The 19871-nt window shown below is 35.8% G+C and overlaps 1 protein-coding gene across 2 annotated transcripts in view; it reads left to right on the top strand.

Annotated features, from left to right (window-relative positions):
• SYT3 (synaptotagmin 3) overlaps nt 1-19520 on the top strand; it is a 126733-nt gene extending 107213 nt beyond the window's left edge. The window contains exons 6-9 of one of the 2 annotated variants that reach the window (XM_063435787.1): nt 5304-5475; nt 9093-9237; nt 11217-11332; nt 17129-19520. In XM_063435787.1, coding sequence (XP_063291857.1) covers nt 5304-5475; nt 9093-9237; nt 11217-11285 — 386 coding nt within the window. In that variant the 3' untranslated portion in view covers nt 11286-11332; nt 17129-19520. Of the gene's footprint in view, nt 1-5303; nt 5476-9092; nt 9238-11202; nt 11333-17128 lie in introns of both variants that reach the window. The other variant, XM_063435786.1, reaches the window with a different exon arrangement.
• The last annotated feature ends 351 nt before the right edge of the window (nt 19521-19871 follow it).

The raw sequence follows: 19871 nt of genomic DNA on the forward strand, positions 1-19871 counted from the left end.
CCAAACCCCCGGTCCCTTCTCAGCAAACTGAATGTAAAGGTGGTGGTGTAGGGATTCTCCTCTGACCTCACTGCTCCTTCAAACCTCTAACCACCACCTCTTTCCTATCATTTGAAAATTCATTTGATTTGCCTTTTCAAACCCTTCTCTGCTAACATTTTCAGATTTATCACCCTCCTGGTTCCCCTCTTCCTTGACCACTTTGCTGCCTGGTTACCCTACTTCCTCTCTTCTAATATTTCTTTCCTAATTCTCAGGGACTTGAATATTCCCATTAACCCACCTTTGACCTCAGCAGCCTCTAAACTACTTTCAATTACTTCCTCCATTGGGCTATCACAGTGGGCTAATTCTCCCACCCATGCAGCTGGCAATACCCTTGACCTCATTTTCTCTTATGCATGTACAGTATCTAATATCTGCAACACTCCATTTCCTCTCTCTGATCACCACCTCTTATCATTTGCTCTCAAGTACCCCCTCACCCAACAACCTCAGTCTAACCCCCCTCAACTCAGGAGGAACCTTAATTCTATTGCCCTCCAGCAGCTGTCAGTTGAAATTGATTCACAACTGCTATTCATCCCTTCCCTCTCCTGTCCCTAACTGGCCATCTCCACATATAACACTACCCTCACCTCTGCCTTGAACGCTGAAGCCCCGCTCCAAACGTGCACCTCGAGTAGGACATGCCCCCAACCGTGGAATATTACATCAACACGCTACCTGCAAAGATGCTCCCATTGTGCTGAATGCTCCTGGAGGAAGTCTCGTAACCAGGCAGACTATCTCTATTATAGATTCATATTGTGTTCATACAGCGCAGCCCTTGCCCTCGCCAAACAATCATACTTTTCCTCTCTCATTAGTTCATGATCATGCAATCCCAGGCATCTCTTTGACACCTTTAACTCTCTTCTTCGCCCTGCTGTGGCCACCCCCTAAACTAACCTTACATCCGATAGCTTTGCATGCTACTTTACTGACAAGATCGAACAACTAAGGAAATAATTCTCCCCACCTTGCCGTTCTCTTTCTCAACCACATGTAGAGCATGTTTTTCCTACCCTTCAGACTTTCTCCCCGGCTACTGAACAAGAGGTGGCTGCGCTTCTCCTTTCCTCTCACCCCACCACTAGCCCGCTCGATCCTGTTCAATCTCACCTTATCAGATCTCTCTCCCCTTGTCTTGTGCCTTCCTTAACATGCATCTCTCTCTCTTTTGGCATTGCCCCAGCTGACCTTAAACATGCCACTGTAGTATCTATGCTGAAAAAACACATCTCTTGACCTGTTCTCCCCCTCTAGCAATCATCCCATATATCTGCTCCCTTTTTCTTCAAAGCTTCTGGAAAGACTTGTCTTTACCCGTATGTCTCACTTCCTCAACTCCAACTCTCTTCTTCTCAATCTGCCTTCCGCCCTCTCCACTCTACTGAGACTGCTCTTATCAAAGTTACTAATAACCTAAATGCAGCTAAATCCAAAGGCCACTACTCCATACTAATTCTTATAGACCTCTATGTTGCCATTGACACTGTTGATCATGCTCCCCTTCTTCAATCTCTTCAATCACTTGGTCTCTGTGACTATGTCCTCTCGTGTTTTTCCTCTTATCTCTCCCAATGCTCATTCAGTGTCTCCTTTTCTAATGATATCTCCTCCCCTCGTCCTGTATAGGTTGGAGTCCCCCAAGACTCTGTCCTTTGTCCCTTCTGGTTTCTCCTTATACAGCCTCTTTGGCAAACGTATTACCTCATTTGGATTCCACTACCACCTGTACGCTGATAACACCCAGATATATCTCTCCTCCCCGGACCTCTCTCCTGCCGTCCTGCAACGTGTCACTGCTTGCCTTTCTTCCATCTCTGACTGGATGTCCTCCCGCTTTCAGAAACTCAATCTCTATAAAACTGAGCTCCTTGTCTTTCCTCCTCCTAATTCTGATCCTTCTCTTTCTCTCTCCCTTTAAGTTAATGGTATCCACATAAGTCCATCCTTGCAAGTGCGCTGTCTTGGCGCCATACTTGTTTCTGGCCTCACCTTTGAACCTCACAACCTCACATCCAGTATGTTGCCAAATCCTGTAGATTCTATCTTAAAAACATAGCCTGCATCTGCCCCTTTCTTGATGCTACCAACGAGCTTGTCCATGCTCTAGTAATTTCCCACATGGATTATTGTAACCCTCTCTTTATTGGTCTACCTAAAAGCTGTATTACCCGCTACAGTCTGTAATTAATGCTGCCGCCAGACTCTCTAGTCAGTCCTCTCACACCTCGCCCCTCTGTAAGTCCTTACATTGGCTTCCTGTATCTTATAGGAGTTAATTCAAAGTGCTAACCCATACCTATAAAGTACTGAACAATTCTATCCCCTCTTATATCTCTTCACAGATCCATAGGTATGCCCCTTCTCGGTCTCTCCGCTCTGCCGTTACCTTCTCCTGTCCGTTGCTCGTACCTGTACGACCAACTCACGCTTGCAGAACTTCTCGTGGGTGGCTCCCTTCCTACCACCATCAGACTCTCCCCTAGTCTTCAATCATTTAAGAAGTGCCTTAAATCCCATCTCTTAAGGAAAGCTTATGGTCTCCCAGGGTAACCCCTACCTTACATACCTGTCTCTTGCTCTCTCCTAAAGGGCAGCACTCTACTCTCTCCTCCAGCTCTGCTTTACTCCCACCTTATTTGATTGTTATTTCCTGTCCTAATGTGTTTTATACCCCATCCCTATATACTGTAAACTCGTTTGAGCAGGGTCCTCTTCAACCTATTGTTCCTGTAAGTTTTCTTGTAATTGTCCTATTTATAGTTAAATCCCCTCTCATAATATTGTAAAGTGCTACGGAATCTGTTGGCGCTATATAAATGGCAATAATAATAATAATAATAATAATAATAATAATAATAATAATAATAATAATAATAATCCTGGAACCCCAGTGATGTTTATTAGGGAATGTATTAAATATTCAATTTATTGTTCAAATGTTTGCACTACATTTACCATAGTGCTGTTACAGCTATAAAGCTGGCAAAGCATCCGCAGCATCTGGAGGGTCAGCACCCCTGGTCCAAATAAACAAGCATATATGAGAATTTACTTTGACCAAATTGGATAGAAACAAATTAATAGCATCAACACATAAAACTGCCACTTGCACAAAGAATTTAACAAAAATGAAAATACGCTCTCTATATAAAGAAAATACGCTCCATAGCATTGAAATGAGTATAAGGTTTAAATATTAACGTGTGCCTGAGAACTTCAACATGATATATTAGCTTAACATTTCAAAAAGTGTAAAAGAACCCAGCAGTTAATTAGAAACAACATCATTCTCATTCTGCCAATTTTGATCTGCTTATGTTCAATGAAAAGTTATTTATTAATAATGGAAGTAAAGGTAAATCTATATTAGACATTAGTATTATTTTTCTGCATAGACTGTTTTCGAATTTGTCTACATAATCTATCCTGTATATTTGGAATCTGTCCTGATGTATTAAACAATGAGTGAATACTAATTTATAATATATAGATAATACACAAATATTAATCTATTCAACTAATGAAGTCCAAATATTGTACATGTAGAAAGAACAGAGAGATACAATAAAATGAGAAGTATTGCTCTAAGCGAGAATTATTTTTTTTCCTATGGACATACACTATGCAATGTTTCTATATCTTTATATTTTGAAGTACTCCTTAAAATTTCAGATTGAAAGTTTAACAAGGGTGGATATTATTAATTAATCCACATAAGCCACTTGAGCTAGGTATTCAAATATTTGGAAGAATCTGAGTTTTTTTTTTTTTTTTTTACCAATTCATACCTTTGGGTTTTATATTTTTTAAAGTCCATTTTCAACTCCAACATTTTGCTATCGTGTAATTTAGCCACCAACTCTCCTTGTTAATTTGTATGTATAACGATGATCAACGTATGCAGCTGGATTTAATAATATGGAGTTTCAAAGCAAAGCCAATCAAGTAGAGATTGTATTATTGAACAGAAATCATTGATCTGTTGAAATGAGACAAGACAAGAGGTCCATTATATGATTGCTCATAGAAAATATGAAATGAACCGGAGAGAAATGTATGCAGAAGATTAGCTGTACTTATCTGTTTTAATATTTTATTCCCAAAATAATGATTCAAGTAAGAATTAATAGAACGGTGAACCTTTGGATGGGTTTTACTAAGAGCACAATGAGAGCTTGAGATAAATTATTTATACTCTATTACTCCTGCAATCTAAGATCTAATCAGGTTTATTACCTGGAGGATTAGTGAAAACTAACAGCAACTGGACCTTATAGTAAATGCAAAGTTTATGCTTGTATTGGATTCTAAATCAATCTAAAAGATTAACCTAATTTGGAATTTCTTATTGGACCCAACTTTTTAAACACTGACTTACAGTGATTCATAGACGTAGAAAATGTGGGGGGAAAAATCTCCAACTCTGTGTTGTGGAAGATCGAAAAAAAAATCAAGGAATTCTCTATGACCCCAACTAACCAAGAGGGGCCTAGCATATGAGCGCCCTATTTCTGTAACCCTGTGCAATGAGATATGGAATAATTAACCAACTAGAGGCTACACTGACACACTGTGCTCTTTACCCTTTCCAGACAACTGTGAGATGGTGGTAATATAGTATATAAGTGTGGGAGTCCATAGTAATATGTACTAATTATCTCTTGAGCTTTCTCTATGATTCCCTATATTCATACATAAGTCATCCAGTCTCCAGCCCTCTTGCCCTTTGCAGTGCTCCCCTTCATTATAGCTAGCTGAGCATCATGAGAAATAATGTACAGCATAATTTGCAGCACCACAGCTAAAGAGATTCCCTAAATCAGGAAGTTGTAGAAGACTGCAAGGGGATTGCTAATTAATAGACAAACGAGACAAATTCTCCCATTCAGCTATTCCCAGCTCCTTGATTTGGCCTAAAATGTGATTTACCTTAAATTCTTCCAAATACCCAATTTAGTATTATTATTAATCTTGAAACACAAGTTAATATCTTGAGGTGGCTATAAACACAAGTAGAGTCCAGAATGTAATACTCAAAGGTTGGGTATTGGTGCTTGAACTGGGAATCTAAAGTCATAACCTCGCTTTTAGCGTGACCTAATTTATTCACAATCATTCACGTTTATGTCTCCCGTGACATATCATTGGCTTACACTATTGAATATTCTTTGTAAACCTTTGTCTACAAGTATCCCTTTGATTTCATAATATGTACGTATTCATTTTGTAAATGGTACTCTCACTTATAGATCCGTATGTAAAAGCTTCTCTCATCTGCGAGGGGCGGAGGTTAAAAAAGCGGAAAACGTCGATAAAGAAGAATACATTGAACCCGACTTACAATGAGGCGCTGGTCTTTGACATTCCCAATGAGAATATGGATCATGTCAGTCTCACAATTGCAGTAATGGACTATGATTGGTAATAATTTTTTTTTTTATTACTGAAAAGTATTTTTATTGAATGTTTTTAGTGTTTTTGTTTTTTTTCTGTATACGACAATAAGTTAATTAAAAAGTGTATATGTGACTAAACCCGTAGAAAATCCACCAATCTTAAACCTAGAATTGGTTAGTGTATAGCCTGTTTAAATCACACATATGCAGGTCTAATTGTCCTTGAGGAAGAAAATACAACTATAAATCCTACAATGAAGCGCTTTATATTGTGAGAATCACAAGACCCAGACCTACATTTTGATGTATAGTATGTATCTGAGATATTAACAATGAAGGCACAGTCGCAGTTTAGAATTTGCCCTTCAAATGTGAGCTTTGCAGAGTGGAGTTTCAATGAATGTCAATGGACTGCGTGAGTTGCAAACAAATGGTCATATTGTGAAAACTATCAGGACTATGGCTTAGCTGTGGACATTTTTAGTGGCAGCAGGGATAGCTGAACGTTTTGATATAAGATTTGTGTAGGTGGGCCTGAAAATGAGGGAGTGGTGGCAGTTTAGAAATCATGTCCTGATTTTTCAGCTTTTGCCAGCTCCCACTCTAGCTTTGCCATTCATTCCTATGGGACAAATTTCGCCACAAGAACGACGATATTCCGTGAACCATTCAGCGAAACGTTCCACAAAGTAATAGCACACCAATCGAGAACAATCTGCACGTTTTGGTATATTTTTGTCTATGTAGTGTAAAAACTGTGGGAGGAGTTAGGGTGGCAAATTTGGCTATAATAATATATATGTGAGATAACAGTAAGTGGTCTTGCTATGCAAGAACACTTAATTATTACTTACTGTAGCATCTGCATTTCAAGACATATCTGAAAACAAGGCAGAGCTCTCAAAGCATGCTTTCAGGTAGACCAAAAAGGGTTGGATGTACAATTTACATAGTTACATAGTTACATAGCTGAAAAGAGACTTGCGTCCATCAAGTTCAGCCTTCCTCATATATGTTTTTGCTGTTGATCCAAAACAAGGCAAAAACCTAGTCTGAAGCGCTTTTAGCACACACATTCATTGTAAAATTATTAACTTTATTTTTTGTGAGTGCTCTATTCTGACTTAGTTTATATTTTCTATCAATTTTTTTTTTTTTTTTGCAAGTACTTTTGTACTCCACATTTTAGCTAATCAAATTGCAGGCTCAATAATAAATATTAATAACATAAAATGCTTTATAAACAATTAGTTGAAGTATGTGCATTTTTATACTAAGAACACTTGGAGAACTGTCATTTCACTGCCTCTCATCCTTCTCTTTGTGTTATTCTATTGTCTTCTCGGGGAACGCAGGGGGGGGGGGGGGGGAGGGGGGGGAGGAGAGGGAATCACTGTTACACCCATGGTCTGGACATTAAAGGGAATATGAATATTCGTAGTAAGAATTACTAAAATAACACATTTATGATTTTTCATGCTGAAAAATAAAAATGTGGTCAAATTTACTGATAACAAATACTGAGACAATTATAAAATAGAATGCTTTATTGTCATCTTCATGATGTAAACAATATTCCTAAAAAAGGGTTATCTTAATAATGTTAATTACTGAATTTAAAAAGTATTTTGTTAAATAAGTTTACTCACAACTGGCACAGAATGTAAAACACAGAATCCTGATCCTCGTGCCCCCTGCAGACCCCTTTAGACTTGCATTGCCACTTGGGTAAAGGAGAGAGCGAGCAACACAACATTTCAATCCATGGCTGAGGTTTAACTAACCCATAGGGCTCATTTTAAACTATGATCGTACTATGTGGAAGCCATGCTGATAAATAAATAGCCAACCATGTGGTTAAAAAAGCAAGGAAGCATTTTGATTATGGTAGGTCATTTTTGATCATCTTAGTAAATTACTGCGGTAGAATATGTAGAGAAAAACAAACAAACAACAAAAATGCATTCACTAGAAGAAAAAAAAAGCTTTTCTTACTAGGACTTATATTGCTCACAAGTAGCACACTGCCATCTTCGGGTCTTTTCCCATGATTCCTGTACTTACATGCTAATCATGAAACAGTGAAAGATCTGAAATGAATGCCATGTGGTTCCATTGTAATCAGTGCAAATCTACATGTTAAAATAACTAACAGCTAACATTAAAAAGAGTGAAAAGCAAAACAAGCAAAAATGATTACATAACTTTTTAATGTGAAGCAGTAGTTTGGGAGCAACATTTACAGAGATATATGAGAGAAAACAGAATACTTTTTTCTCAAATTTAATCTGTTTTTAGGCGTAAAGAAAAACATAACTGTCTAAAAGGAGATGTAATGATTGCACATCACATAATCTTTTGACAGCCACAAAGTAGACAATTAAGAGAGGTTTCCTGGAAATATTGTCAAATAATATCAGCAGGGGCATATTTTAACGCCCTGTTTGTGTGGGGTATCCTTTGAAAGATAGCACTTCTTAGTAAATACTATCAATTCTATTGTGCTGAAGATAGCTGGGAGTTTCTGTGTAAGTCGAAATAGTAATGTACAATAATCATTGAGGCTATTTAAGTTTGCCAACGGTTTATGAGGTTGCTGTTCTGTTATTGCCGCTATAATATTTTAGTAGTTTAGTGTATGAATGTTTATGTGTTAGATTTGCAATTTCCACTCTGGAACAAGATAAGACACCAGTTCATAAAACCCAAGCTCAGCTTTGACCTGAAGGAGCTTAATCACAACTGTCTGGTTGTTCATTTCAGTTTTCTCAAACAAGTATGCAAGCAATTAAGATACAGGCATTGTTAGAAAGGATACTCCAAGCACCATAGCAACTTATGCTCTTTTCAGATAGTGTGTTGCACGTACCTCTTTGTTCCGGTTTCTTTCCTCGCAGTTCCTGATAACTTCAGTAATTTGCAGAAATTGATTAAACTATAACCACTATAACTATATATAGCTGCCTTTTTTTGCTATACTTCTTTCTATGCTCATAAAACTATATGTATGGAAAGTATGTAACATGGGGGGAATTGCTACCCACGTCTCCTGATAAAGAAAAGACAGTTTCTATTGTACTCATGTAGGTTGGCAGCTCAGATAAACCCCTTGCACATCTTTATTCATAAAACTATAAGATTACTCAGCACTTACAATCATCTGCTGGAGGCAGAGCTACAAATCCTATGAACCCTAATTGCATCAGTATTTATCAGCGAATGTTAGACTCTGTAAACCAGAATGAGTGATGGAACAAGTTTGTGATCTGGGACGCGCTCGCTGTTTGCCGTTTGTGTTTTATTTGATGCAACTGCATTAAACATGAGTATCATTGATAATTATTTATTCATTTTCCTAAATATAGGGTCAATATATTATCAACATATCACATTACCAAATAGGAGCACTTCCAGTCTATGTGACGTATCACTTGACAACCCACCGCAGTTCACATTTTGGTGATTAAACCCATTTAAAAGTACCACAACCTTTTTGTTTACAGCTTGATAAAGACGAATGCTAAAATGCATTAATACTCTGAATAAAACACGTATTGTAATAATTATGAAGCTAGGCTGGAGGTATGGTCTAAAGAACAAAATGCCTGAAACCCTCATCTTGGTTTTCTTTCCATTGTACAGTATAGGACATAATGAGGTCATCGGAATGTGCCGAGTGGGGAGTGATGCCGATATGCCTGGCAGAGAACACTGGAGTGAGATGTTGGCAAACCCTAGAAAGCCAATAGAACATTGGCATCAGCTAGTAGAGGTAATTACAAAATGGCTGACATTTGTATCCATCTTTGATTTGGTATACTGGAATGGAAACAAATTAGTAAACAATGGACATGATCACATTTTTTAAAATAGCGTCTGAATGCCTTCAACCAATTATAGCCAAATGGTTGCAATCTTGTGGTCTACAACAGTACATTTAATAAAACACGCTATCATTAGTTTTTGTTGCTATGGTAAGTTACAGAAAAGGAAAGTATGTGTAACATTTTGTGTTCTAATGTGAAGAATGTGGACTGTTCATCTGATAACTATGCAGTACCATGTATTACCAATGAAAGGTGCGTGATTAAATACTTTAACTTTAACGAGTAGTTGGCTTGTTCTTTTTGTAAATATCCCTTTAAATAGCACTCAACATAAAAGCGCTTATTTTAAAAGTCAGACTATATTTGGACAATTGGTATATGTTAAAAAAAAAGATTCACATCACAGTTAAAACCTGTGTAATTAAATTCACTTGTTCTGAATTCCCATTCTTTATTGTCTTCCTTTGTCCTAAAACTTTAACATAGCTGATGTGAATACAGAGGTGTAATTAATGTAAAAATAGGGGTGAAAATATGCAACTCAAAGCATACCCTCACAAGTATAGTGTTTGGTGAGGTAATCGATCTACTAAACATTCGTAAGGATTCAAGGATTATATGAAGTAATTTAGAATGTGACATAAAGAAAAATTATTTAATTATATTTGGGGAAGCAACTTAAAAAATATATACGCAGATTTCCATTTTTTGGAGTTTATAATTCAAGCAAATTATATTATTATTTTATCCAATGTCAGTACCATACAGTTTTTATTAAAAACATTCAACAAAATAAGCTTGATTTACTAAGAGCATTAAAAAAACAGCCTCGAATATGGTATATGCTAATGTCTTGCAGAATATATATTATCGTTCGACCTCCACTCACTGCAACATAATGTACAATGATTTCCTACAAGATCACTTTAATCTGCATTGTAGTTTCTATGGTAACTGTCAGGCAACTTCACTAAGTTTAATGCTTAGATAACAGATAGTTACAGTAACACAATATCTTCATTAAAAAAAAATTAAAGTAGGGCTTTCCGACTTTGATCCAATGGCAATTGTTCTATATCAGAATTTCATCTGAAGAGAATAACGAGAGATGCAGTTGAGCAACAGATGTGGGTTAAAAGAATATGTACCCTAATCCTTACCCTAATTTATTTAAGAAGTATATTCATTATTAAACATTACTTGAGCATTTTAGTTGATTTATTTTTCGACTTTTTTTATTTGTGTCTATGTGCCTCCATTTATAAAACAATTTTAATACGATATGTGTTCTGTAGGCATGTGACTCGGATCTAGTTCTTGTCCTGCACCTGTCATACTTAGATCCAATTCTAAAATATAATCTATATGAAACAAGTAACCTATAAATAAATACAACATTTAGAAATAACTAATTATAGATACATCACTACATTTAATTAGCTGAGGGTGTAAGGCTGCTGAAATCTTACGTCCGAAATGTAACAAATGGTGTCAAACTATGCCTAATAACTGGGTTCAGCATCTGAATATGAAAATATGGAAGGATAGAGATGCAGGGACATTCGTTGCTGGAACAAAGATTTTGGGGGCTAAAACGTTTAAGAATGGTTTAATCCCCTAAAGTAAGCCAGCACCAGGGACCTCCTGGCACCATAATAACTTAATTTTGATGAAGTGGTTTGGTTCCCAGAGTGTTCCTGTAAGAAAATGTATTGGCTCATTTTTTCAATTTAAAAAATACAATTGGATTCTTGGATTCTGATAAAGGGATTGTTTGTTGTGTAAGCCTCTTAAGTACATTAGCCATTGTATGTGTGCGAAAATGATTATGCCAGTGGCATTTTTAAGTACTTACCAGTATTATGCTGCATAGTTTCCTCACTACATCATACACATTAACAAATTGTCTTTATTAATCTGTGCAGGAGAAAGCCCTGACCAGTTTTTTGACAAAATCACCCCCTCCTCGGGAAAAGCCAAGTATAGTTGTGGACAATACGCACTCTGACTAGTGGTATCTACTACCTAAGAAGAGAAAATCAGATCAGGAGAACTGTAAGTATTACTATATATTTCATTACATTCTCTTAAATACACAGACACTAGGTGTTTAGTTCAATTAAAATAATATAATATTAGACAACGTAACCAATTTGGGTGAAAAAATGGCCAAGCCAGTGTGGAATCAAAGTCACTAACCGCAACTGACTTATAGTGCCCAGTCTCTGAAAAGTAGCCACCTCTCTATTACACGTATAGGAAGTTACATTTTAACATTCTGGTTCTTGCTTTCAAATCTCTTCATAATGCTGCTCCCACCTATCTATCCTCCCTAATACACAAGTATGTCCCATCTAGGCCCTTACGCTCTGATGAAGACCTACGTCTATCTTCTGTGCATACTCCCACCTCTGATGCTCGCCTTCAAGACTTCTCGAAGGTTGCACCATTCCTGTGGAACTCACTTCCCTCCTCTGTTAGATGCTCACCCAGTCTCCCTCTAGCATGTAAACTCATTTAGCAGGGCCCTCAACCCCTCTGTTCCTGTGTGTCCAACTTGTCTGGTTACAACTACATGTTTGTTCGTCCACCCACTGTAAAGAGCTGCGGAATTTGTTGGCGCTACATAAATAATAACATAATAATAAGAATATTTTTTTTTAACACAACAAATCAACAACACAATTATTTGCCAACTTGCAACATTTGATTTGGAGTGACTTCAGATGACTATGGCAACCGAGTTTCCTCCAGAATGAAGTCATTTTTTTGAGAATTGACCCTTTTTAATGGATTGATAGTCCTGTTTTCACTCTTGTCCTTTTTCTTAGCCTTTCTGCTTTCAGGAAAGCTGAACACAGAGATTTATTACATTTCTCCTTCCCTAATTTCAGTAATGTATTGGGTAATTCTCTTAGCCTGAAGTAGACGATCATTGACAGGTTTAAGTAAATATCGTTAAGAACCAAGGGTTAGTAATGGAAGCTGCAATTACAAGAACATATGGCACACATCTGTCTACCATGATATCTACATTAGCTATCACATATATCCTAACTCTAGTTCAGATTAACTAGTTTGGCCTCGGTAATACGGGACCATTATTCACATCAGTTCTTCCAGATAGTGGTGATCTCAATGCTAATCCATGATAAAATAAATAGCATGGTATTATATATCACTGGCAATTAACCCATAAAGGGTCACTCATTAATCACTGTAGAATAGATCAGAGTGAGACTGTCATTATAGGTTCACTTTAGCAGCTAAAGTACCCTTAAGTACTGAATATTTCATTATCACATCAGTGATAAATTATATATTTTATTGCTTTTAGTCTTATTAAGAATTACTCCCTCTTTCTCCAGATGATCCAGCTGTCTTTATGATTTGGGTAGTGTAACACCAATATTTTTCTCCTACCTACATCCGACTTCACCTCGATATTACTGACCCTACTTGTGAATAATTTACAAGCAAGGCACCCATCCTCCATGATTCCAATATGTTTGTCTGATGGCCAGAAGGACAGGGTCTAAGCTGAATGTCATTGATCACTTCATTCTTATAATCCTTTTCCAAAGTACCCAATTCACTTTTCAGAGAAATATTATAGCAACTACAGTTCTAGATGCTGTGAGTAGATGAGGAGCGCCACCTATAGGAGGGTTCTCCAGCTCTCTCTTGTCACTCATTTCTTGATATCTTGGGAATGTGGACACATTGCAGAATGTGTATATGTGTGAAGTAAGCATGCTATGAGACCTACACATAGTTCCTATAGTTCTTTTCTATATGTTTACATACCGTACGTATATGTTAAATTGTGGTATTGTTAAAATATGGTAGAAGTATGATATATGGGGTTTCAGACTGTGTTACCTCTGTAATTGTTGAACTCCCATTAAGACTCATTACCATATGCAAAAAAAATATAAAGGCAGTTTTCTCTTTCTGAGTGATGTTAATGCACATACACAACCACATACTCTTTTTTTTTCTAAAATTTTTCCTGACTGTCTGAAATTTTATTAATATTTTAGAAATCCATCCTGAATTTGTGATCAGCATTTATTACAATCAGTAAATAGAATCTTTGAGCTGTGGCAGTAACCTAACTCTATAAATAAGCTGTCAAAATGTTCACGAAGACAAAGTCGTGCTAAAAATGTGCCCTAAGTAATATAAAGAGAATAATCTTGTTTTCTGTGTCATATAAACCTTTGTTAGTTTTTTTTTTACAAAATTTTCCCTAATGCACTGATGAGTTCTAAAAGCTATTCACCGCTTTATTAATGGTCCCGTCTTTTGTCTGTAATGAGCAGTGCTAATTAGGATTTCTACTGTTGCAAGAACCTTGATTAGTTCTAATGTATGAATAAACATTGCTACATTAATAACCAGCCATATAACTGATAAAGAACCTGCAAATGTAATATTTTGTATGCTCATTTTCACTAGTTAAATAAACTGCGTACAGAAAATGTAACTGTTTGTCTGTGAGTAAAAGGAGTTATTAAATAACATCTGGCCACACTGAAGACTGGTTCTGGTCACAAAGTGATTCTGAGAAATAATTTAGGAGGACGTGTTAAATTATGGTTTATATTTACGGTTTAGAATTAGGCACACCTACAACTAGGCTTCACAAAAATACTAATTTTCTCCAGTAAAAATTACAGACTAGAATGGATGAAATTTTATCCCAAAAGGAAAATCATAATCAACGCTTTAAATTTACATCTGGTGCTCTCATGAAAACGTATACACTTGACTGTTTCACGCATTGACAAAATTTGCAAAGCCACATAAAGTATCAAGTGGAAAATGCAATTTATAGAAACTTTACTGAATGTATTTGTTTAAAAATTCAAAAATTATCCAGGAATACTTGAAAGTGGACATGCTAGTTCTCACAGTAGTTGCACATTTTTACATACCAGTGTAGCGGTGGAGGCACCTATAATTAGTTATATCTTTATGTTTTCCCGTTTCTAGGTAAAGGGTAATAGTAAAGGCCAACTGATCCATGTAGGTTTCCCATATATGACATAGAAAAGACAAAAGTACATTGTTATTTCTTTTTTTGTTTCTACTCAGAAATTAAGTATGGCTACTCCAACTCTTGAACTTTTTCATTATATCAATTTATCTTTCATTTGGATATGATTCCAACTTTCAGTGTGTCAAAACTAAGTCATTGTTTTCCACAAGTGGTCTTCAACCAGTGGTTAGAAACAATATCTTCTGCCACTCGTAATTTGATTAGAAAAAAATGTTCAACCATTGGTCTGGCAATTATAACAAATTTTTAACCAGTGTGTGAATGGCTAGAAGAAGAAGGAGGAGAACATAAGCTCAGGTTATGAGGGAAAGAAATGAAGACGGTGTCATTGGTCTTCAGTCAGTGGTAGGACAATTAGAAATATCACCTAGAATCCTCAACAATTCACACCTTTGAAAATAACAACATTTGTGATGAGTCAGATGTTATTAAATAAGTGAATCTGGGGAGACAATCCTGAATAGAGGAGCCTATGCCGGGCTGTATGGTAGCTAGCTTTTAACATTTGGTTGAAAAACAAAACTTACTCTATAAGGTAATGTTTGAAACATTCTAACATATACTAACATACAATGCTTTGCAAAACTGTAATGGCCGAATTCCTTTAGTTTATAATACATTATGGTTTTTGGTACAAGTTAATTCCCCTCTGCCTTCGGGGCAAATGGCTGTACTTTGTGAGAATTCTACAGATAGAACTCAACCTGTCTAACTGTATGGATCCATGGCAGCAGCCTGATTTGCCATGTTTAGACAAGGGGCACCGATCACTATTTATTGATTTCAGTGAAGTCATCAAGAAAGTTTAGAGGAAGACTTTTAAACTATTGATTAATATGGGCTACAATATGTGATAAATTAATTTGTCATGATAGTTCCCCTTTATCATTTAGCATTTTCTATGTGTTTACATAGTTTTGTACCTAAATGTTTTTTTTCATGTTAATAAAATTCTATCCATGTACCAAATTGGCCAAGTTTCCACGGCAAATGCTATATCACCACAGGCTGCTATTAAATTTAAGGTGGTATCATTGACCATTTAATTCTTTTTTTCATGAATAATAAACTTTGCTTGTGTTTATTAGTCTCACTTAAACACGTGTGTCTTTTGCCTTTAGACCATCTATGAAAATGTTTATGTTAACATTAGTGGCTTTTATGCATACCAGATTTCCTGTGCTCCCCCCATTCATAGAAATTGGCAAGCTCACTAGACAGCTGCAGCAACTGTGACCCCTGTGTCTCGAGAACTGTAGCCAACCCATTGTTGTAAGACTGTTGATGTAAAGTCATCCAACCAGAAAACACAAGACTGTTATAGCCGAGGAACAAAAAGTATAATTAAGAAACAAATATCAATGCTATTTCTATTCATTACTTTATTAAAAATGCAAATTCAATTACCACGCCTGAAGGCAGAATCTAATCTGTAATATTTTATTTTATTTTTTAATGAAAATGTTTACTTAACTACGATACATTATTCCCTGCAGCTATTGAAAATATTGTGGGTTTTTTTTTTTTTTAGCCTTTTTTATTCTTTTCTTTTCCTTACAGTCCTTACAGTCTATTTAGTTAAATACATTTCTACTTGTGTGTTGATGATCAGAGTAAGAAGGGTCAAGTCTAATTTCATTTGCAAAAATACATCTGACAGTAGTAAATATAATAGTCCAAAATATTCTGACTAGGTTAAGGAAGATTAGCTGTTAAAAGTTATACATAGAGTGTGTGCAGAAAAGACATGCATTATAATGACTTATTTTGCTGATACCCTTGTGGTCTTATGAGGTACTGCAAGTTAAATTAAAATGACAGGGTATTCTTTTCATTACAAAAATGATTTATGCTTTATTCCAACAAATGTAATTTGCACAGTCTACGTACATTTCAGAGCACTAAACACAAGAGACTGGCACTCTAATGGCCTTTTTTTGTAGTAAATTCTGCCAATCTTCTGTCAGAAAAAGCAACAGATTAAAAAAAATCTGATTAAAAATGTAAAAGTGTCAGTAACATTATGGGAAATATAACAATACAGATAAATTAAGATTTTGGATAATTACTGAAAGATTATAATATATGTTAAAGTACTTTTGTGGGAAAATGTATGGCATTATAAATGCCATATTGTGAGGAATTATTAGGAATATAGCTAAATGTAACTTTATTTATTCAAAATATAGCATTTTTGGCTGTAAATTAATTATTCTGTAAATGAGTAAACAGTAGAGTAAACCAATGCTCTGTTAAATGAATCCAGCCCCAAATATGTAATCCTCATCACTCATTCTGCTTCCTGACTATCCATTTTCCCATAAACATCAATGGAGGAATTACCCTGCTTAGAGGATCTAGGCCATTGTTTGTTTGTTTCTCTTGCCTTGGTTGAATGCATGTGTTAACGTTAGTGGGCACATCACTTCGTATGCACATTTATGTGGTAATATCTCTTGTGATATCTTGTTGAATATCTCTGTGGCTAGAGAGCTGCATGACAAAACAAAGCTGAATGTGAATTGGCTGATCAGATATATACCTATAGTAAAGCAAAGAACATACTTTTAAAATATAATGGATTTTCATAGATACATGGATTTTGTTTTGTCATGTAACTAACAAAAAATGGTTTGTTCATTAAAAACGTGGATACTAGCCGCTTGTTTCACTCAGTTCATGAGAGCCAAATATTTAAGGCATTCTTACAAAAAGTTGACTTAATTACTAAAATTATGGGTCATATGTGCTATCTGAATATTTTTGTAATGCTTTTGTTTTCTCAGGTCTCTGTGCCAGGTCCTTAACTGACTGTTTCCTCTTCGTTATACGTTTCTCGTGAGGAGGTGGAAAGGCTCCTTAGACAGACCAAGAAGAAGAAAAGGCTCTAATCATGCACCAGATAGCAACAGAAGAATTTTGTTTTTCTTAAAGCCATAGATTACATTTTACATTCTGGTTGTAGGTCACCAACCCATGGTGAATGTAAAAATGTCTTTCTGACACTGCTAGCTCAGAAAGGACACCACTGAATTATCAATCACCATATCAATCTCCAGCAATGCACTAAACAAAGCATGGGTGATGGCAAAGAAGTGTACGTAAAACATAGCTAATTCTTTAGATGCAGCAATCATTGATTAAAGTAACGAGGAAGCCGCACCTGAGTTATTTGCATGTAAAGGAAAAGAGTCTCCTCCCAATCTCATTTTACCTCTGTGGGTGTGGGATACAATGCTTGGCTTTAGAAGAAGTGCCAACATGACCTCACCCCTTCTTTTTACAGCTTGGTTGGTTTCTTGCTAGACATTCCATATTTTAAATGGCAAGACTTTGATAAGGACTCTGCACCTTCTTTAACGTCAGACGACCCATGAAGACTGTTCTGAACTTGTTTGCCTCGTTAAATACATCAATGACTCTTATTCTGTGGGGTCGATGATTGTTTAGGGAGTTTGTAGAAAAGGTATTGATGATAGATCACTGGAGAGCAAGAGAACTGAAAACATTGTATCCTCTTGAAGTAAGATGTAGGCACTTTTCTGTTGACTGTCTTTCTATCGATACATGTAACAATGTACATTTTGTGTGTGTGAGACTGATAACAATGTCCAGTTGAGTGAAATTTGATGGTTTCCTCCTTCCTGTTAAAAAAAAGGTGAAAAATTAGCAGTGTTATTACGTGGGGAGAGATTTATGAATATGAACAGTTGTTATATGTTTATAGTGATGATCATGACAATGTGAACGAGTTTGTCTTCCAGCCTTCTCAAGGAGCCTGGGTTTATATTCCAGTTTCTAATCCCTATTGGAAGCTGTTAAATAATAGCTAACAAGAATCTGAATGGTTTGGAAAATGGCACCACTGAATCCATGTGCCTGTTTTCAATAGAAGTACATTGAAGTTTGTAGCTTTCTTATCACAAAAGCTATATTGTTCACTGATAAACTTAGTACTGTATGTTTAAAAACAAAAGGCTATTGGAGTATGAAAAAGTATGGTTCTTGCCTTAGAATTGTCTTTGTAAATCCAACATGCCAAGCGTAAATAGGTCCCAGCAAAATTGCATTCTGTCGTAATGGTTAAGGAAAATGTATTGCCGAGTTCTGAAAAGAGATTTGACATACTTCATAACGATGCCTATATAAATGATCACTTTGTTGTGGTCTGTCACTGGACTTGTTCTATACTGGATGCATTTGGCGTCCTGCAAAACATATTGCTTAATTACAATAACTTTGCTTCAAAAGGAATGTGTTATTGTCACAGGTCAGTAAAACTAACATGATGTCTTGATCATCCCCATGTCTTGATTATTCCAATCATGATCATTACGAACATCAACAATTCCCAAGCTTCCCTTTTCTTGTCTTCTTATTTCTTATGGAACTCCTTTTTCCCTAAAAATGTATTAATGTGGTTATTCACAAAACTTTAACCTTTGACATTCCCTGGGAAATTTTAAATTTTAGGTCAAGCTGAACTAAAAGAGTGATCATTTAAAAAAAAATAAAAAAAATTCTCGTTCTACTGGTTTGGCTAAAACTTAAAAATTACCTTGTGAATACCCAACAATTAACAGTTTAATAAATAACCTTGTCTATCTTTTTTATTGAATATAAGACCACTTTTTGGAGTAACCTGGGGTTACACAGACCGGTCACGCCATCTTGATATTGACACTTAAAAATATGAAATAGATTTTTACGAATATTTTTTGTAAAAAAAGAAACCCAAAACCTACAAAACTTCTCTATGGAAGTTTTAACCCATGAATTTGGCCAAACATTTAAAGTTTGGGCTCTCTGGTGGGATATATTGTTTCTTTAGGATTGTGAATTTATTTTAGGAACAGTTGACCAATTCTACATGTCCCTTGCCCTGTAATTGATTTCTCTTAGATTTGCATGGAATTCATAGCATGCTTGTTTAAAAAATGGTACAAGGGATTGAAACAATCATTTGGAGAACCATTTATTTTTATTTTCATTTAAAACCGGGAAAATTGAAATGAAATAAATTATTGTTGGCTCATGCAAAAAGAAACATTCAAAAAAATTTGAACCAAATGCACGTGTGTAATTTGTTGGAAAAAAAATAACATTTGTCTGTTTATAGTGTGTGAGAAAATGTTCATTTTAACAGTCGCTGACTGTGAAGCCATACCAAAAAAAATCAAAAAGACAAAAAAAGTAATAAAAATTTGAAATAAACAAAAAGAAAAGAATGTTTATTTTGTAAAATATTGCTTCTTAATATAAAACTAATCAATTTGTTTAATGGAAATAGAAAATAGAAAAAGATATATTCTAAAACTATACTAAGTAGTTTTTCCTCAAACAAATTATTTCAAGACAATTTTATGTTTTCTTTTATATTATTATACTTTTACTTTATCAAGCATTGAAATTTCTATTTTGGGAAATTATTAAAAAACAAACATAGAGGGGGCTTGGCCAGCTGCTGAACCGAGGGGACGTCTCCTTGCAGAGTTCCGCTCGGAATCATAGACACAAACGAGTGAAACC

The sequence above is a fragment of the Pelobates fuscus genome, chromosome 11 (genome assembly GCF_036172605.1).
Source record: "Pelobates fuscus isolate aPelFus1 chromosome 11, aPelFus1.pri, whole genome shotgun sequence".
NCBI lineage: Eukaryota > Metazoa > Chordata > Amphibia > Anura > Pelobatidae > Pelobates > Pelobates fuscus.